The 21668-nt window shown below is 38.9% G+C and overlaps 1 protein-coding gene across 1 annotated transcript in view; it reads left to right on the forward strand.

The window, feature by feature from the left end:
- The window catches only part of MetRS (methionyl-tRNA synthetase 1), a 298475-nt gene that overhangs the window by 246500 nt on the left and 30307 nt on the right, over positions 1-21668 (forward strand). Inside the window, exon 15 of the mRNA XM_067147600.2 lies at positions 19237-19420. Coding sequence (XP_067003701.2) covers positions 19237-19420 — 184 coding nt within the window. The remainder of the gene's footprint in view (positions 1-19236; positions 19421-21668) is intronic.

The raw sequence follows: 21668 nt of genomic DNA on the forward strand, positions 1-21668 counted from the left end.
TGAAATTGATGGTGAAGTCATTTTCATCAGCCCAGAGATATAAAGCATTTAATGTTTCTTGTAGTTCATGCTTGTTTGATGAGCCCAAAACCATGTCACCTGCGTACATAAATAAGGATACTGATGTTGTTGCCTCTAAAATCTTTGTAATATCTACAGTTACGATACTGAACAATAAAGAACTCCTTGGGTCTCCTTACAAAACCCCATTTGTCTGGGTAATCTCTCCCGATCTACTTACTCCATCCCTTGTTTCCAAATTATATATATATATATATATATATTCGTTTACAGCCATTAGAGACCATGTTAGGTAATGGTTACATGTTTCTTGAAGCCTTCTTCACAGCCTCAAAACTCTAGCATCCTTTCTCTGGCAGGCTGTCTTCTTTCTTCCTTCCACCCACGGTTAAGTTTTGGTTCGTCATGGAATCCCTGGAATTTGTCGATCACTGACCTAAACTTTGTTCGGTTTGAGATGTCTTCTGAATTTAGTCCCACCTATTTGAGATCCTTTCTCACCTCCATTAACAATTTGTCCGACACTTTAGGTCTGCTGTCTAGTGTTGTGAAAATCATTTTCGTTAGTCTCTGCTCATCCATTCTAAATTAATGCCCATAGAATTCAAGTCTCCGTTTTCTCATGGACTCAGTCTTTCATTGTCATGGTAAAGTTCTTCCCTTCCTCACAACCTATACTGTCCATCCACAATCTTTGGGCCCATTATTTTGCGAAGGATCTTTCTTTCGAATTTCTCAGCTTCTCTCAGTCCCGCTTTCCCTATCATTTGGAGGCATTCACTAGCGTACAGACATTCCGTTTTAATCACTGTATTGTAGTTCCTTAGTTTAGCTCGTTTGGAGATGGTTTTCTTCTTGTATATAGGATATGTCCTACGAAAAGCCACAGCCATCTTCTCCCATCTGGTGTTGTTTGCTTCTCTTTCATTAGTTTTCTATTGCACTATTTCACCCAGGAACTTAAAGCTATCAACTCTTTATATTTTACCGTGTTCTGTCTTCAGGTACTGAGGGGCTATTTTGATGTTTGTTATATATATATATATATTTTTTTTTTTTTTTTTTTTTTTTTTTTTTTCTTTAAAGAAATCTGTAGTCCTGCTTTTTCTGCTTGTAGTTTTAGTACATTCAGCTGTTCTATTACTGTGTCAGTATTCCTAGATAGCAGCGCAAGGTCATTAGCAAAGGCAATTAATCATGACACCACTTTTTCATCGTCCATTGTATACCTGGTTAAGTAATCCTTTTCTGTCAAGTTCTTTTTCCCATTCCCAGATAATTTTCTCCAACACACAGTTGAAAAGAATTGGTGGCAGCCCATCACCCTCTCTGACTCCTGTTTTAATTTTGAACTGCTTGGAGATCTCTCCCATGAAGTTAACTTTCGAATGTGTCCCAGTTAAAGTCTGCATAATAATTGCCGTTGTTTTGGCGTCGATTCGATTGTTTCCAAATTGTTGCAAGTCAAAATGTTTTTAACAGCTAATATGATTTCATTTCCTTCTATTGTCATGGCATCCAGTTTTTCTAAAAGTTTCATTCTCTTGATTAGATCGGATGTAACCGTACGTATGTACAATCCCCGAATTTTTAGGTTAGGAAATTTCGTATATAGTTTGTAATGTTAAAATAATGTAATTTGGTTTATTTAGAATGTAAAAACGTAATATTGTAAGAAGAATGTGTTTTTAGGGAATATTGCATATGTGCACCATTATATTTTGTATAAATTTCCGTTTGGGTAAGAGTCTGTAAATATGGCCTAGCCGTAAGGATTGTGCAACCGGGGAAACAGCGACTATATCGGGAAGGACGGTTGAGGTCAGTTGAATGTGTTGCAACAAAGTGGCTTGGAAACACGGGGTACGGCAGGTAGTATAGGCTGAAGAATTGGAGTGGATGTACGTGAGTGGACGTTCGATGTCACATCAGACGCACGATAGCCAATACGAGGGCTTTGTTTTAAGTGAGGTTGGGTTGACTGACTGAGTGGCGCATGAAGATGTGCCTGTGAGAGCGTTGCTACCAGTAAACTTTTCTGGATGCTATAACCACGTGTAGCAAGCCTATATAAGCATGTACTCGTGTGCGGCAAGTCATTCTAATGCTGATTCTGACTCTGATTCTAATGCTGATTCTGTGTGTCTCATTCGGACCGGTGCGCGGGTGCTACATATTTTGCGCAGTTTCCAATGCGATCTTCTATTGTTCAGCTTGAACAACTCTACATTTCTTCATAAAGTAATTCATCGTCGGCCGAGCATGCTGTTTCGGTGGGAGAAACATGAGGCGTGACACTAACCGGTGCAGCAATCGGTAAGGATCCAAGACGTCGATAAAGCAGTGTGTAGATAAGGTTAGGGATGCTCTTCGTAAAGAAGGTTGCATCCGTACGTAGAGAAAGTCGTCGTACTTTTCTTTACCAGATTAGGCTTTTCTTCTGCAACAGTAGAGTGCAGTGCGACTCTTACCTGAAGGTATGATAAATGTAAATAGTGAAAATAATTTTATGGTGGTTTGAAGATGTTTGTAATTTGCCTTTATAAGCGGCAAACACGAGTTGGTCTCGTTAAGTGATTTTTTTTTAAATTGGTGTTTTTAGTGGTTTGTAATTTGCCTTGTAAACGGCAAACACGAGTTGGTCTCGTAAAGTGATGTTTCTTTCTTCATGTTGGTGGTTTGTAGACGTTTGTAATTAGACCTTGTAAGCAGCAAACACGAGTTGGTCTCGTCAAATGATTTATTTTTGTATGTGGTTTTTAGTGGTCTGTATATTTGCCCTTTGTAAACAGCGAACAGGTGTTGGTCCCATCAAGTGATGATTAGTGAGGTAATTTATATATTTTTTTTATTTATTTTGGGAGTAAAGTCATGGAAGGAAACTTGCAGTGAATCTTTTATCAGTAGAGTATGGATGAACCTGGCATGCTACCCAAATCTAATTTCAGGGGTAAACAGGTAAGGTTGTAAAGTAAGTCTGGAGCTTCGTCAGCCTGATGACCGTCGCCTTGGGAGAGGGAGTTACTCATTGCTCTACATAGTTACATATTCCTGTAATTGTTTTACAGGTGGCGCCCAGTCTTGGTATTTACACTTATTTTAGTCACCGTTTATTCATTTCATATTTTCAAAAGCTTGCAATCGTTACACGGATGCTTTGGTGTAGTCCATGAGAACGGTGTGAAACTTTCCTTTCGGATGTCTTACAAGGGAACATCAGCAACGGTTAAGTCGCCAATCACGATAAAACTTGAAAAACACATTGGGGTACAATAAAAAATGATATCAGCAAAAATTTTGGGTGCCAACATTCAAGGGGCCTAAAAGTTGCGACATTTTAAGTTTCGCGCGAACAGCGATGAATACGTGCTGGCCATTGCTTAGCCGACACACTGCCTTGTGCCACACCTCTGCACCTCCTCCTCACTGCCCCTTCTTCTGGTTCACCACCGCACGTTTCCCTTCTCCCCACGCCTGCCCGCATGTTTAGCTGTCGAACAGAACCGGTGCTACACTTTGCGTACTCTATCAGCCTTCCTCATAGCTCTCCTTTGTAATTTCCACATTGTATTAGTCAGTTTACTATTTGTGAAATGTTTATGAAAACTTTTGCGATGATTTCTTAAGCGCAGTGTTGTTGAGCGTGTCAAAAATTATTTTCATCTTCAAGCAAATCATGGAAGTCACGATGAAGAAAGTCCGTTGAACTTTCGGGGCTGCAGCTTTATGATGCGATTGAGGGTGAGTGTTAAGCAGTCAGCTGTTTTCAAATAGGTTTTGACGCTCACGGGGTGATGTCACACTGCGTGACATGGGCCGTAATAACGTAGATTGAAGTGTGGTCTTTGGCGCTGCATGTGCACTGTTAGGTTTTAATTTTTAGGACTGGAGCGTCTGATGCGTTGATACCGATAACTCTCTCGTTTATTTTTAAACAAACATTTGTGTTCTCCATTGTTTCTGTCAATATATACAACAACATGTATTTGAATTATTTTTATTTTGTTTTTCAGAGCTTATAAGTTACTGTCAAGGACGTTACAGGTTTGACGTACAGGTCTGATCAGTCGGAGGAAAACGTAAAGGATATTGAATATAGCGAGCCAGCACTTGCGTTGCCCACTGTTTGATTGTGACGTTATGGATGGTGGATGTATGGAACTCCGCGTCAAATTTTTCCTTGCAATCCATTGCAATAAGACCAAATTTGTCTCGGAGAGAGCCTCCTTCATCCACTACCTTTTTCCAGGCGGAGAGCTGTGCCTCACTACGCAAGCGACAGATTTTCTTTTGCACAGTTGCAAATTTCAAATTTTTCCGTTTTCCACTCCTCCGGTAGTTGACAGCTCTTGTTTTATACTGTTAGTCTGCAGTGTCCGTCGAATTGGCACTGTCTTGGCTTTGTCCCGGTTCTGGCTCGCTATATTCAATATCCTTTATGTTTTCCTCCAACTGATCATACCTGTACGTCATACCTGTAACATCCTCCAAATAGAGACTGTCACCTTGAAGACAGTAACTTATAAGCTCTGAAAAACAAAATAAAAATAATGCAAATACATGCTGTTATATGTATTGACAGAAACAACGGAGAACACAAACGTTGGGTTTAAAAAAAAAAAAAAAAAAAAAAAAAAAACAAGAGAGTTATCGGTATCAACATATCAGACGCTCCAGTCCTGAAAATTAAAACCTAAAAGTGCACATGCAGTGCCAAAGACCACGCTTCAATCTACGTTATTACGGCCCATGTCACGCAGTGTGACATCACCCTGTGAGCGTCAAAACCTATTTGAAAACAGTTGACTGCTTAACACTCACCCTCAATCGCATCATAAAGCTGCAGCGCCGAAAGTTCAGCGGAACTTCTTCACTGTGACTTCCGTGATTTGCTTGAAGATGAAAATAATTTTTGACACACTCAACAACATTGCACTTAAGAAATCATCGCAAACGTTTTCATAAACATTTCACAAATCACGATAAAACTTTTCTGAATGTATTCTCATCATTCTCGTGTAATATTTCTGATTGGCCGCTTATTTAGTATGATATTTGCTCCAGTAAACTGACTAATACAATGTGGAAATTACGAAGAAGAGCTATGAGGAAGGTTGATAGAGTATGCAAAGTGTAGCACCAGTTCTGTTCGACAGCTAAACAGACGGGCAGGGCAGGCGTGGGGAGAAGGGAAACGTGCGGTGGCGAACCAGAAGGAGGGTTGAGGGGAGGAGGTGCAGAGGTGTGGCACAAGGCAGTGTGCCGGCTAAGCATTGGCCAGCACGTATTGATCGCTGTTCGTGCGGAACTTGAAATGTCGCAACTTTTAGGCCCCTTAGTTAACGCCCCAATGAATGAATATTGAATTTTCACGACCGCATTGTAATCGAAACAGACTTTCATCGTATTAGGTCATGTTACTTACATGTAGTACGTGTTGAAGAGATGTTAAGTACAGAACAAAAATGGCCAGCCGGACACCAGTGGGATAGTGGGAGGTTGTGGGTTCGGATCCCACTGGTGTCCGGCTGGCCATTTTTGTTCTGTACTTAACATCTCTTCAACACGTACTACATGTACGTAACATGACCTAATACGTTGAAAGCCCTAATGAATGTTGGCACCCAAAATTGATGCTGATATCATTTTTACGTGTACCTCAATGTGTTTTTCAAGTTTCATCGCAATCGGCGACTTAGCCATTGCCGATGTTTCCTTGTTAGAGCTTGATCAATGTCATTTAGAAGATGGCCTATGGCTTGTAGTGTTGATCCCACTCCTCTGAAACCAAACTGTTGGTTAGGAATTAGTGGCTCTATTATCTTTATGAATCTCTCAGTGAGAAATTTTGAGTAGATTTTTAAAAATATTGTTTCCGGGCGAGTTGGCCGTGCGGTTAGGAGTGCGCAGCTGTGAGCTCGCATCCGGGAGATAGTGGGTTCAAACCCCACTGTCGGCAGCCCTGAAAATGGTTTTCCGTGGCTTCCCATTTTCACACCAGGCAAATGCTGAGGCTGTACTTTAATTAAGGCCACGGCCGCTTCCTTCCCATTCCCAGGCCTTTCCTGTCCCATCGTCGCTATAAGACCTATCTGTGTCGGTACAACGTAAAGCAACTAGCAAAAAAATATATAGGTATATATTGTTTTCCAAAGCTATTCCACGATGCAAATTCGGGTCCTTTGTATAACCTTTTCCCTTATAAAGTACTTTCATTACTGATTTTCTCTATTCTTCTGGAATCTCACTTATGGTTAAATGTATGTTGGATAGTTGTGTCCACATTTCGATTAGTACATCTCCTAAATCTTTTAGCACCTCATTATAAATCATATCTGGGCAAGCATCTTTATTGGTCTTCTTTATTGCCGATTCTATTTTGTTTGCTGGAATAAGGAGATCTTCTCTATCTCAAATGATCGTCTTGTATCGGGTGGAGTACATGTTTGTCCGCAAGATCCCCGTGAAATGATCCTCCCACTTGTCCATCGGGACCTCAATAGGTATTGTAATTGGTCTTCTTTCAAGAGCAATGAAGGGGTCATTGCGGGCTTCCTTTGCCTCTAATAAGGCTTCCTTTTCGATAAACTTCTTATGCTTTAGAAGTTCCTTGTATTCCTTTCTCTTCCTCACGTATTCTTATAAGAGAACTTCACTGGAGTTGATATTAGCTAAATACTAGGCATCTAATGTTTCTCTCCGGTATTGGTAGCATTCTGTATCAAACCAGGGTTTACTATTCCTCCTCCTGGCTGGCATCGTTGCAGCATTCAGAGTATCTCAAATGGTGCTCATGAAAAATGAAAACCTACAACCTGTTTTCCAGTCTTGACCGGGTCAGGGATGTAATGAATGAAACATATATAGGCTATTATTACAATGGGGTCGCCACTCCCAAGGTGATTTATTAATGACTGATAAATGCTATGAAATGATAATGGAGAGTGTTGCTGGAATGAAAGATGACAGGGAAAACCGGAGTACCCGGAGAAAAACCTGTCCCGTCTCCGCTTTGTCCAGCACAAACCTCACATGGAGTAACCGGGATTTGAACCACGGTATCCAGCGGTGAGAGGTCGGCGCGCTGCCGCTTGATCCATGGAGGCTCTCGCAAATGGTACTCATAGCAAGTTTATTACATAGTGTCTTGATGCTTTATTGCTGTGTAATCCTTTAAATATTTCAGCATTTCTCCCTGCAACTGGTGACTCTATTACCTCCAACCACTAAGCATTTCTGGGAGTTTTGCAAGCAACTTTTCATAAAATCCCACAAAAGAAAATAGTTGACTAATTAAGTAATACATGTCATTTTATTCCAAACAAAATGGAGAAAAATATAGTGAGAAGTCAAACTTACCAATTTTGTATCTTATGAGTTTTATTGATGAAACATTCCACACAAAAGAAAAACTTTAAAGTAGTCCATGAAGTTCTAGACAACACACAGGTAACAAAAAAATAGCTCTATTACTGTTATGTTATATACAAAATGTGCATCATTTCATGCTAAACAAGAATATATACACGTTTCATCATCTTGAACTCTTGCAAAGGTAAGAGGAATAAAAAAGAAGTAAATAATACAGTACATGCACATCACTCCAAAACACAGACTTCTTAGTCAGACTCATCCTCAGCATCTGCAAGGTGGGTTCTCTTCCTGCCTTCATGGGTCTCCAGTAATGGTCTAATTTATGGTAGCAATGTTGATGGACACCACAATTAACATATTTCTCCAAATCTAAGACGACCCCCACATTTTCCTTCGAAAAAAATTAAATCAAGCTTTAAAAGTGCTTTATGAAATCATCATTTTATTTATAACAAATTTCAAATTTAATTTGAAAAGTTAAATAAATAACACAAGTACCATGTAAATCCTACCTACTTCCCTAATAATTTTCATTAGAGGTATCTGATACTTCCTTTGGAAGTTCAGGGAATTCCTCTTCATGAATTCCCATTTAAATCGTATCTCGTGTTATGGCCATTCCAACCTTGTGTTTTTTTGCCCACATACCTCACAATTTCTATGGACTGATGACTCAAGCAACAACCACCTCACAATTTCATGTTCGACTTCTTTAAAGCATCCTAGTTGCAGTCCAGTTGCTTTTCTTGTACAGTACGCATTTTTTGACTATCTTTACGCGCCAACGCCGAACATTGGCTTTAGTTATGCCACATTTTCTTGCGGCACCACAGTTCTTCATTTCTGCGTGTTTAATAAATATTAACTTAAAATTGGCATCATAATATCAACGAGATTCCGTTGAAAATTCGCTGGCAATACCTGTTCTACAATACGACGATTCATCACAAAAATATTTCTGGTGTCTATAAAACGGTTACTTTTACTAAGCATCAGGTACAGTAGACATGTTATAACTCTGTCACTGAGTAACCGTGGCCTTTCTAATAATTCTAAGGGTTATTTCCTTGCTATTCCAATTCAAATAACATTTCCTGCGCAGCTGGGGCTTGGAAGTGCATTATGGTCGACCTTGCAATTAGCCCAGTATACGTAATGTTTTGCTGTTATTCTGTGGATTTGAGAAACGTTTTTGTAGAGACTAGTAGAATATCATTCAAGAACTAGCGACGTTACATAGAAGCACTGTACAGTCAACTGCCGCGGCTATTGGTGTATAATAAAGACATGGGAAGGTTGAGTGTTGTTTGCGCACGGGGGATGAAGGGAAGCAGGGTAGTTACCGTGATAACTGTCAGTGGTGTTCGTTTTCTGTTAAGTCGTAAATGCAAGACCCCTTGATTTTTCACATTAAATTCTGATAAAAAACGCTGCCTTGGATCCGGAGAAATACGGTACATTCTGGAGACCAGAAGTGACTGTGTGTTTTTTTTTTTTTTCTTTTTTCTTCTGCTGTTGAACAGACAAGTGCAGTTTCTTTCCTGGGAGGTGTACCAGGTGATGTCCGAAGTCTCCTGATGGTGCAGGTTGAATATTTGGAATAGTTTCTTCATCTACAAGGCCCTGAACAATGCTGATCATAAATTCCCCACGTTCAAGGGGTTCGTCAGTGTTCAAACTATACAGAATGTAGACATCAAACATTACCATATCCAACAGGTTGGAAATTTTTTTTTTTTTCAATCCCTCCTTGTTGCTCTGTTACATATCACATGATACACTGACTTATCCTTGCAGTCTACTCCATGCATATTTAAATTGTACTTATGGATCAGAACAGGTTTCTTATTTTCTTTCCCACTTTAGCTTTGAATGATTTTGTCTTCAGCATGACAGCCAGTTGTCATGTGATAAACAGGTTTCCTTTATGGTTTTTCTTTGTATCTTACCAAAAGTATATCTCTTTTCCTGAAATATACTGAGGTCTGAGAGGCAGTTTTGTATGTAGAACTGATTGTGATTGATCTTCAGATTTTTTATTTATTGTATCTGTAAGAAATGTGTCTTTTCACTAAGGGTTTTTGTGTTGTAGTAGTTGTCAGTGAAAGTATGGTATCCCTTGTTTGAGGTTTTCAAAAAAATGCATGACAACTCTTTCTGTGAAAGAATCAATCCAGTCCGCTGAAAAGTGTTTTCCTCTGTACAGCTCTATATGGATTATATAGTTATATTTACTGTCTACTACTTCAAATTCTTTTATCCCAAATCAAGCATGTCTCTTATTTGGCATATACATTATATGTACAAATCTATTCTTCATGCCTATCTTGGATCCATCAATGGATTAATTCTGATGGGGTATAAAGTATTTTTTAATGAACTGTTGATTGAGTTCAGGAATGTGCTTACTTTTTACTATGAAACATTCCTTGGTTGCCCTGGAGGAATATATTGCTGTAAGCTAGTATAAAACATGGAACTTATCATTTTGAAATGATTTAGTGACATGGTGTTTGAAAAAAAAGAGTTATTTGAGATTTAGACGTATTAGTATTCTTCTGCAGCAGACCCATCATTGCCTACGCTATAATACAAGGCCTTGAAATGCGCTAGTGAAAACGGGTGCCACCTTAGTTCACCGTTCAGCCACTAGGATCGCGCTGTTGCCCCCTTGTGTTCGCATTGCCGTGTACGGTATGTCTATAAGTAAATTATATCCTAAATAAAGAGAGCTGAATGTTCTAGGTGTCTACAGTTTTAAAACTTTCCTACTCAGGGGCATCTTATCGAGTTTCAAAACTTTCTCACTTCTACTTGAGTGACTCGAAGCAATGTTGTCTAATAGAGGTCTCAGAAATTTTTGGAGTAGAAAAAAAGGTAGTTTGTCGTCTTTACACTCTCTACACTTAATTTCACTGATGAACCTGGTTTTCAGAAAAAACGTACACATTTTTAGTAACTGTCGTCGTGGTAAATACTGCACAGCAGAGGTAACAAATTCCGTTATGCGCTGCAGAAGAGCCACAAACGATGATTTCGGGTATCTGAGGGCTCCTCGATCTTGAAAGCGAATAAGACACAATGTTGGACTTTCACTAGCTGGAGAAGTGATATGTTCTAAACAGCCTTCACAGTCTGTTTGTTCTTCTGCACACGCACTAAGTATCCTCCTACCATAGCTAGAGAAATACCAGGTATTGTAGCTGTTGAATCTGAAACAAATTAATCATATTTATGTACTAGCGAACACTTAAATAAAAAAGTATTGTTCACACAGATCTGATGTAATTTACCTTGCAAGGGTTTTGCAATGATAGACATGTGTTCAGGAAGCTGCGGAATTTGCACATCATCGCGACTTTCATTCCTTCTATATCTTTCATCCATCTGGCACATTCTTGGTTGTAGTAAACTGGTTCGTACATTGCGGATCTTATTTTCATCCCTCAGCTCAATATTGCCATGTTTTGATGCCGCAATAATTCCTGTATGGAGCGTTGTTTCGATTGCGTTATGGCATGATCTTGCGTCCATTGTGTCATTGTATCCCGCTTTGCGTCGTAGGTGGCTGAAGAAGAGCTCGATATCATCGCTTGTTAGATTCCTCGTCAAGACATACTGAAAATTTATACTTATGTGGTATTTTACGCAGGCCACAGTGGATTGGGTAGTCAAGACCAACGCCTGATACGTTTCCCTCGTGAGTCTTTTCTCTTTCTCTGGATGCATTTGAATGTTCTTGATATATGACAGGAAATAATTTATTAACCAACTGAGGCGTTCATCTTCAATGCTGAAAAATGCCAGCTTGTTCTCATTCCTGGAATATGTCCCATACGTAAACTGTTCCTGTCTTTAATTCTCTCGGGACAAACCACCTCCATACTCTTCAAACCAGCGATTGTTTCAGGGGAAAATACAATTTTGGCTCTTGCTACATTCATTTTCTCCAAATTTGTAGGGTAAACTACTTTTCTGGTTAGTTTCCGCACCGGCTTCATAATTGAAGATTTCTGGAGTTTGAAAAGACCTCTCAAATGATCGCCGGTCACGATAGCATTGTTTACAAAAAAGTCTCGTGACAAATGTTGGGATCGCACGTTTTTTATGACGTGACTGGGATCGAAACTTAGGAACAGAGGCCTAGTTTTATCAGCTGGATGTTGTATCTCATGCGTAATGCTTCCTCCACATACTGTTTCGAACATCGAAACATTTACCTGAGAATTGTCGGTCACAATTCTCATCACTCTGAAACCACACTCTTCAACAGCATTTAACGCATCCAAGGTTAATTTTGCAAGCTGTGGGCCCGTAATGGATGAAGTGAAATAGAAAGACACCGGTATTCTGTAACATATAGAGAGTCCCTTGAACAAAATGCAGAGTAGTTTATTGGCCAACCTATCTTCGATTCCAAGAGCGTCAATGTCAATGTCATTCAGTCCAATAAACATATATAATTTCCTGTCATACATAAGTTTCGGCTTTATGGACATTTCATCTATTATAAGGGAACCAATCTTTTCGTTATCGTTCACTAACGACAGTTTTTCTACCAGTAATCGGGCTTTAGTTAGCGAAGTTATGCCGGTCTCCCCTTTTGAGTATCCAACATACGATTTCAACGTTCTTGGATGAGGAAGATGCAAAATATCGAGTGTTCTGAGAAACCGATAACCAGTTGGCGACCTTGAAAATTTTAACTGTAGTCTCCTGGTATTTACATTTCTTTTTTCCAAAGCTCTGAAGTTGTTCTAACAAAAAGTTTGCTTTCATATTACCTCCCTCAGCTTCCTTCTGAATTTTAGAAACTCGACTTGCAAGATTTCCGGGATCCTTCTTTACCTTACTAAGTTCTGCTTCCAAGTCACGAATTTTTACGAGCAACTTCTTAATAATTGTCACGTGCTTTCTATTTCTTCTGATCTCCTTCCTTAATTTCTTGGTAATGTATTTTGGTACTGTTGATTTTAGGACGGGAGAAAACTGTGTACCTACTGTTGTGGTGCCTACATTTATCAGGTCAGATTCTCCAGTATTATCAGGCACAGGAGAATCCGATTGTTCCACACATTGTCTCTTATTTCTTATATACTCATTTTCACTGTCCGTTTTTTCAAGCTGTCTTTTCTTAGGAGCTTTCCTACATTTTAAAGTGACTTGTTTGTGTTTGGGGAACTCTGTAAAAACTGAAGGGACGTTATTAGGCAGGAGCATCTTTTTAGATGTACTTATACTAAAGTCTTCTTCTCTGAAGTGTTTACTGCATACCCTCGATTTTTCTGTAGGAACCCAGAGAGGTCCCGGCTTGTCTCCTCTGCGAGATATAGCAACAAGCCACCGTTCTTTTAAAGCACTATTCATTGGAAACTTGTGAAATGAAATTCCACTACCTTTAATTTGTCGTGAATGACAATAAGGAACACAGCAATAAACCATGATTGAACCTGCGAGTGCTTATTATCACAAGAATACACACATTCACAACCAACTCAATACACACGTTTAAAGGCGCGAACCTGTTAAACAGGGGGCAAGATAGCGATCCCAGCGGCCCGCCAATGAACTGCAGTGTGACCACTTCTATAGCGTTTTACGGGCTCTATTTCCAGGCCTTGTATTATAGCGTAGGCAACGAGACCCATATTTATAATCAAGGCAATGTATTTCTTTAATTTGTGACACGAATTTACTATTAGGTGGCCATGACTATATCATTACATATATGAGAAGCTCTGTATTAGTACTTTTATAATTCTGTTTTTTTCTGAATTGATATAGATTTGACGCTGTTGTTATGAAACTTAAAAGTCATCTTTGTAATATACACTTATTGGTGTCCTGAATTTTATAGTAGTTTTTTTTGGAAAATATGAAAATTATGGTGCTGTGAAGGATTAGTGACAGTTGCTATGGTTATTATAAACAAGTCTTTTATATTCTTTGAAGATTGAAGTTTCCTTATACGGTGAATATTTTAAAATTATGATATTTTATACACTTTATATGTATTTTATCTATATCATGAAGAACTTGGCATATTACCTATTTGTTATTGTTCTGTATATTATCTAAAATTAACTTTATGTGGAATACATAACCTCTCCTGGCATTGAAAAGGACAGTGAAATGGACAAAGATTGGAAGAAGAAAAATACTTTTAGATGTGCTACCTGGAATGTACAAGGTATCTCACACAAAGATGACCAGCTGGACGACATTCTCGCAAAAAAAGACATTTTAATTGCGGCAATTTCAGAAACAAAAAGAAAGCTTCAGGGATCAAAAGAGACAGTAAATTATTTACAGTTTTACAGTGGGGTTGACAGAGATACTAGAGCACAGGCGGGTGTACTGCTCATGGTACACAAAAGATTAAGATCAACAATTGATAACTACACTTTCTGGAATGAAAGGATTATCCAATTAAGACTAAAACTATTCAGGGGTTATCTTACAGTTATAGGGGTATACGCTCCAGTGGAGGGCAATTCAAACGAAAGTGATGGGTTCTATAATGATCTGCAAAAGATAGTCAATAAAATTAACAAACAAGATATGCTACTATTACTGGGAGACTTCATTGCCAGAGTTGGTAATGAGAAAATTCAGAATCACATCGGAATCCACGGAGAAACAACCCGTAATAACAATGGAACGAAATTAATAGATTTCACTGTCTTCAATCAGTTAAAGATTATGAACACAATGTTCCCACACAAGGACACCCACAAGTATACGTGGTCTGCACGAAATCAGAAATCGATTATAGATTATATAATTTGTAATAGTAAATTGGCAGATTTAGTCTTGGATACAAGAGTCTATCGAGGCCCTGAATTGGAAACTGATCACTATCTATTAGTAGCACCTATTCGTCTGAGGCCTAGATGGTATAAAAGAAACACACAAACAACACAAGAAATTAAAACTTCTTATAAGGTTAACCTATTAAGAGACCCCAGTATAAAATGGTTGTACCAGAACAGACTTAACGAACTTACACAGATGACACCAGTTAGTGACAATGTGGAAATGGAGTGGTCTAATTTGTGTTCAATTTTAAAGCAGTCTGCTTTTGAGAGTTTGGGAGTTAAGAAAAAATGGCAGAGGAAAAAGGGTTTACGAATCTGGGATGAAGAGATTGAAAAGGTTATTTCAGACAAAAGAAATGCTTATAAAAATTTTTTGTCAACTGGCAAATTAGAAGATAAAATAGAGTATCACCACAAGAGAGCAATAGCAAAAAGGGAAGTGCAGAAAAAGCACAGAAAGAGTTGGGAAAACTTTGTTTCACAACTGGAGACTGATATAACAAGACCACAACCACAGACCTATAAAATACTCAAGAAACTAAATAATGATGTAAAAGAAGACATACCGGTACGCATTAATGCAATACCTCTAACGGAGTGGCTCATTTATTTTTGGAACCTTTGGAGAGGTTCAAATATTGAGCCATTTCTTCTGCCAACATCTCTTAACAAGTCTTCGGAAATCATTACACTCGAAGAACTGGAGCTAATACTCAGAAAACTTAGAAATGGAAAAGCATCTGGAGAAGATTCAATAAATGCAGAATTATTCAAGTATTCCAGTGACATCTTCAAGCAAAGATTTCTCAAATTCATCAATTTAATTTGGAATGGCAACAGACCACCAGAGAATTGGCAAAAAGCTATGGTTATTCCTCTTCATAAGAAGGGGAGTGTGAAAGATTGTGGAAATTACAGAGGGATAAGTATACTCAACTCAGGTTACAAAATTTACTCAAATATTGTCAGAGAAAATTATTCAGGTATTATGAAAATGTGATTGGAAATGAACAACATGGATTTCGAAAGGGACGCTCATGTGCTGATGCTTACTTTACCTTGAAAATCTTAGTCGAAAAACGCAGGGAATTTAACTTTTGTTGATTTTAAGAAAGCCTTTGACCTAGTTAATAGGAACAGACTTCTTAATATCTTAGCAGAAGATAATGTCCCACAACAGTTAATAGATAACATATACAACATGTACAGTGACAACCTTATTGCAATAAAGTTAGGTAATCATCAGACTGAATGGAAACCGATCAGCAGAGGTGTGAGACAAGGTTGTGGACTTTCTCCTTTGTTGTTCATAATCTATATGAACAACATAATACAGGAATGGAGGCATGAAAGGCATGGATCAATCCCAGTCAGCAGATATCTCACACATCTAGATGCCATACTCTTTGCTGATGATGTTGCATTGGTAGCATCATCAGAAGATGATCTTCAGTGGTCAGTATTTAATCTCCAGAAAGTCTCTTCAAAATTCGACATGATCATTTCACCACAAAAGAGCAAAATAATGGCCTTTAAGGGGAAGGACCCTATCCCAAGTAAAATCTGTTTAGATAATAAAATTTTGGAAAGAGTCAACGAATTCAATTATCTGGGATACAATTTATCTTACCAAGGGGAAATTGATATCTCTGCAAAAATAACCAAATTTGCCAGACCAACGCTTTGCTACGGCAGTGAGGCATGGACAATAAGAACTCAAGACATTTCCAGAATTACAGCACGTGAAATGACATTCATGCGCAGAACAGCAGGCTATACGAAATGGGATCGTATAAGAAATGAAGATGTGCTTAAGGGACTGAATGTGAAATCAGTAATCAATTACATTTATGATTACCAAGAAAACTGGAAACGTCATGTTCAAAGGATGGAATCTGGAAGGCTACCAAAGGAGATCCTACGCTATCAACCAAGAGGACAGAGATCTATAGGATGTCCAATGAAGCGATGGAAAGAAAATGCAAGACCGTAACAGGCCACATGGCCCAGTACTTGGAAGGATGATGATGATGATTATGACATAACCTCTCCTGCCCAAACGCCAACCTCACCTTCCCGAGATGAAAAAACCTGTTCCCAGCCCTGTTGACAGAGTCACGGCGGTATAACCGTTACATCCATTATGGAGGAAATGCTGTGATTTCAGCTAGTCCATTAGCTGAGAGGTGGCAGCCCCACCAATGGTCTTACTTCCTTCAGGCTAGCAACCCGTCGGAAGGACATTTGATTGCTTTCAAGTCTTGCAAAAAGTAAGATGCAAGACCGTAACGGGTCACATGGCCCAATACTTGGAAGGAAGATGATGATGATGATGATGATAATTTGTGACATAGTCACGTCAACTCATCTTTGCAGTCGAGAGTCCCTTTTATTTTGAATATGTTCCTGTGCATTTTTATTAGTCTCCCTCACTAACAGATTCCAAACAGCAGTAATAAAAAATAAAAATAAATATGTAAAGGAGGACTGTTTCTTGGAGGGCAGTTTTGGATACCTGGGTTGTCCACTTAGGTTCAGCTTGCTCCAGAACATTATCATTAGTGTCATTTGCATTAGGATATTCCCTAACTTCTGCATTGTCATGTCCTAAAACATCATCAATATCACTGTCTAAATTGCTTAGCCGTGGCTTGTAAAACTCACCACTCCCTGAAGAAAAATCTGTTAGATTCTCAAAGTCATTGTCATTTCCTTCTTTGTCTGGCTCCATGGCTAAAGGGTCAGCGTGCTGACCTTTGGTCACATGGGTCCCGGGTTCGATTCCCGGCAGGGTCGGGAATTTTAACCATAATTGGTTAATTTCCTTGACACGCGGACTGGGTGTATGTGTTGTCTTCATCATCATTTCATCCTCATCACGACGCGCAGGTCACCTATGGGTGTCAAATCAAAAGACCTGCACCTGGCGAGCCGAAGTCCTCGGACACATCCTGGCACTAAAAGCCATACGCCATTTCATTTTCCTTCTTTCAGAACAACATCACTATCTTCTTCGTGTTCTAAATCGAATAGACAGTCACGATTTTCACTGCTTCCTGATAATTCACTCATTTTAGATGGATATACCATGGAAACATGGCTTGGCTGCTACATCAAACATAACAGGATGACTGTCTGCAATATGTTCTTTTTTCACACGTATGTCAACTTTTTCCATAAATTACTTTACCGATATGTTATAAATATAAACAGACTTTCCTCTTTAAAGTGATATACCAGGTGGTTCACCAGCCCCTTGCAATTTAGTTTTATGTCTCCTGCTGCATTCACTACAATTCTGAAATACTTTGGTCCCTATCCCTAAACCGGGGTAATATAATGAGATGTGTGTTTGAGGGCTAAAGGACAGCAAGATCGTGAGCGCCACTATTAATTCATTATGGGTTCCTTGAATGAACCCGTAAAACGAGCACAGATACGAAGAACACATACCTTACAACAGGAGGTGCGCACGCTGACCAGGGGCAGGTATTGTATAGGCTGGAAACTGCACTGCATACCAAGCCTCACAATAGCTGAATTGGCAGAGGCATGGTGGGAGTTGTGATAGTGGACCATGCTCGAAGGTTCGAAACACACGCAAGTATTCTTTTTTCATTTTTCTGCCAATTACCTGGGATGTAGTAAGGTTACATACTTGATAGCTTCCACAGACTGATTTGTTTATTTAGCCATGTAATGATGTGTATGTATCATGCCATATTGCTAGATTAGAACTTTTGTGCTCCATTTTCAGTCAGAAATCACGCCCTTGAAGTTTGTCGGTGGACTTAAAACCCATACTGTATACGGTAAATATTCGTGGTAAGGAACTGTTTACTTGTGTATGTTAATTTTTAGATATCATTAATGCCCTGCAAAATTATTATTGCTTCACTTTTCTTTGTAGCTTTTACACTGTGCATTAAAATACTGAACAAAGATACAAAAATTCTAATTATTTTGTGGTATATATTCTTGATTTTTCACATAAGTATCATAGTGCATAATACTTCATATTTTAGTGCCTATATGAGGACATATTATATTGGCTGTTTTTTAGTGCATAGATGCAGGAAGGACCATACAACAAATGCACTTGTATTTGCTGATGATGTTATGCTATGGGGATAGAGAAGCAGAAGTTCAAACTAAACTAGATCTTCGGCAGGAAGAATTTGAAAAAAGTGGGAATGATCATCAGCCAAAGTTTAGTAATGAGTTGAAATCCTGAGACAGTTGAACACAAGCTGCATCAAAATTCTACTGCTCCATTCATCAACTACTTTTGGATGACACATTTCCCCAAGCTTCCAAGCTCTCACTGAACAAAACCTATACCAATTCTAACGTTCAGACTGCAGCAACTTTGACCAGGTCTGCAAAAATTCACCTACAGGCCACTGAAATGAAATTACAAGGAGGAACAAAATAAGGAATGGGAATATCCAGCAACAACTTGGATTGCACAAGAGCCTATTGGAAACCTTCGAATTAAGCAGATTACAATGGTATGGATATATGAGAAGGATGGCTTCAAATAGGATCCCAAGACCATACTATTAGAGGAATGATGTTGGTAAGAAGCTTAGAGGACCTCATGGTGGTTGGAAAAAGCAAATTTTCAAAGACTTTACAAAACATGATGTAAATTAGTAGCAAAAAGTAGAACATCAGCTATGAATGGACGGAATGAACTGGAAGAGGCTTGTAAACACTCGCATCCGACTTGCTGGAGCAGAGAATTGATGATGATATGCATGCATATTTTGCTCTTTTTTTTAGTAGGTACATATTAATCCACCCTGTGTTTATCACTGGGATACTGTGTAGGATGCATATCAACTGCAGTGTGTTTTAAGTTGTTTTTCATAACATACTTCAAAGATCTTTCCAAAAATATTTCCATAAGTACCGTAATGTTACTTAGCTCTGTTGAGTAATTTATTCTGATAACCTTTTCCCTTACCTATTAGTATTCTAAAAATGGAATAAATTAGAATGTAAATTTGGTGTTATGCAGGTCACAAGCAGGAACAGTGGTGGGTTTATGCTGCAATATAGCATGTTTGCTGGCAATATTGCTACAACCCTATATGCCCTCCACATCAAGTATCATCTTTGAACAGCTACAAGCCCCAGCTGAAGTGAAGGTCATCACCGGTGAAGTAACCCAACTGCTAACAGCTGGTCATAAAATTGGAAAAGTGAGTTTCTAAGAGCTACTTATTGTCAAAAATATAAGTAACATATAAAATACTGATGAAAGGTAGGAAAAATCAGCTGGACTATATGGAAGCTTTTCTTCCCATGCAATCTGAAAAACTATAATGGAATTTTTAACTGGATTTTTCATATTTTATTGCATAGTTATTATTTTCTTTCTTTCTAGAAGATGAATAATACTAATAACTCCTTATAAATTCTTATGGTCTTAAGCAACCACTATGATGGTGCAACATCTTGTATGCAGGTCTTGACAAAGGCTGTGTTTGTTTGGCATGTATTGACTAAAGTGGAACTCAAACTTCTTGATGTTTTGCAAACACCAGTAGAGTGCAATCACAACATCATATTTCAGAGCCGGCATGCATAACAGAGCTGATCTTGCTGGCAGCATGTGAGTGGGCTTACTGTTGATAAACTTAACCATAATAGGTGCTGTATTTATTCCTGTATTGATTTGTCTAAACCTATTAAAAACTACTTAAAATAGTATGTGCTTGAATGTACCTTGTCAATGCATTTTTATCATTGAAAATCATTTATTCATCGAACATGTTTCGGGAACATAGTACATTCCCAGACCCGAAAATGAAATTTATCACATCTAACATACCACTTAGTCGAGCAGTTCATCTCCTTTCTCTCAAGTCTTCCCAAATGTTAATGGTATATTAGGAAAATTATTATTATTACATAAAACTTTTAATATTTACCTAGGTAGATGATGTTGAATGAGAATCTGTTCCCAAATAAATTTAAGATCCTCAAGTCTTATCTTTTTCTTCTTTTCTTCTTTAAATGATAAATGCTAGTTTATACAATGGGTTCGACATAGTTGCCAAGTTTGTTCAAACCCTTATCATACCTCGTAACTAATTTTAAAATACCCTCTTCATAGAAACTTGCCGCCTGCTCCGATAACCAAGAGTTCACTGCCTTTTTCATGTCGTCGTCGTCATTGTAATGGTTGCCACTGAGGTGTTGTTTGAGGTGGAGGAACAGATGGTAATCGCTCGGCGCAAGATCAGGACTGTAGGGTGGGTGGTCTAAAACTTCCCAGCCAAAACTGTCCAATAAATCGCGGATCTGACCTGCAGTGTGAGGTCTTGCATTGTCACGGAGAAGGACAATTCCCTTTGTCAGCATGCCGCGTCTTTTGTTTTGAATCGCTCTGCGTAGCTTTCTCAGGGTTTGGCAATATACTTCTGCATTGCTAGTGGTTCCTCGTTGCATGAAGTCGACCAACAAAACACCATGCCTATCCCAAAACACCGACGCCATGATTTTGCGCTGGGACAGAGTCTGTTTGGCCTTCACCTTTACAGGCGAGTGTGTGTCTCTCCATTCCATGCTCTGTTGCTTCGATTCGGGCGTGATATGCGAAACCCATGTTTCGTCTCCAGTTACGATCTGACTCAAGAAGCCGTCACCTTCTTCGTCATAACGAGTCAAGAACTTCATCGCACACTCAAATCTTTGGTTTTTGTGGTCCTCTGTTAGGGGTTTCGGGACCTGACGGGAGCACAGTTTCCTAAACTTTAGGTGTTCAGAAACGATGTTGTAAAGCACTGATCTCGACACGTCAGGAAATTCGTTTGAGAGACCTGTTATTGTGAAGCGCCTGTTCTTACGAGTCTTCGCTTCAACTGAAGCCACCAAATCGTCTGTAATCAAAGAAGGGCTTTCTACCTCATATAACATGACCTAAATAAGCTGTTTTCCTGGCTTTGATGATGTTTGCCAGATCTTGCTCAGCTATAGCTCTCCATAACACTTCATTATCGGTTACAAAATCTGTCCAGGTATTCTGAGTATTCTCCTCAGTAACCACATTTCGGAGGCCTCTAATCTGTTCATGGAGCAAGCTTTGACTGTCCAGATGTAACACTTCAACAGCTTTTGCCTAAGTTTGAGAGATCATCATCACAAAAGAGTTGCTTCTGATCTCTCTTTCAGGGTCCAGATTGTCTTTTATGGTGCTCCCAAGGTATGTGGACTGATTTACTTGGTCAGTGATTTGATTATTTAATGAAATGGAGGCACCTTCATGCTTGCTTCTGCGAAATACCCTGAATTTGGTTTTTGTGGTATTGATGTTTAGACCCTATCTTAATCAACTGAGATGAATTTTACTGAGCAGTTCTTGAAAACCTTTTGTGGTGTCACATATAAGTAGTGTGTCATCTGCCTATCCAATATTGTTTATGATGACTCCATTTACTTTCACAT

The sequence above is a fragment of the Anabrus simplex genome, chromosome 5 (assembly GCF_040414725.1).
Source record: "Anabrus simplex isolate iqAnaSimp1 chromosome 5, ASM4041472v1, whole genome shotgun sequence".
Taxonomy (NCBI): Eukaryota; Metazoa; Arthropoda; class Insecta; order Orthoptera; family Tettigoniidae; genus Anabrus; species Anabrus simplex.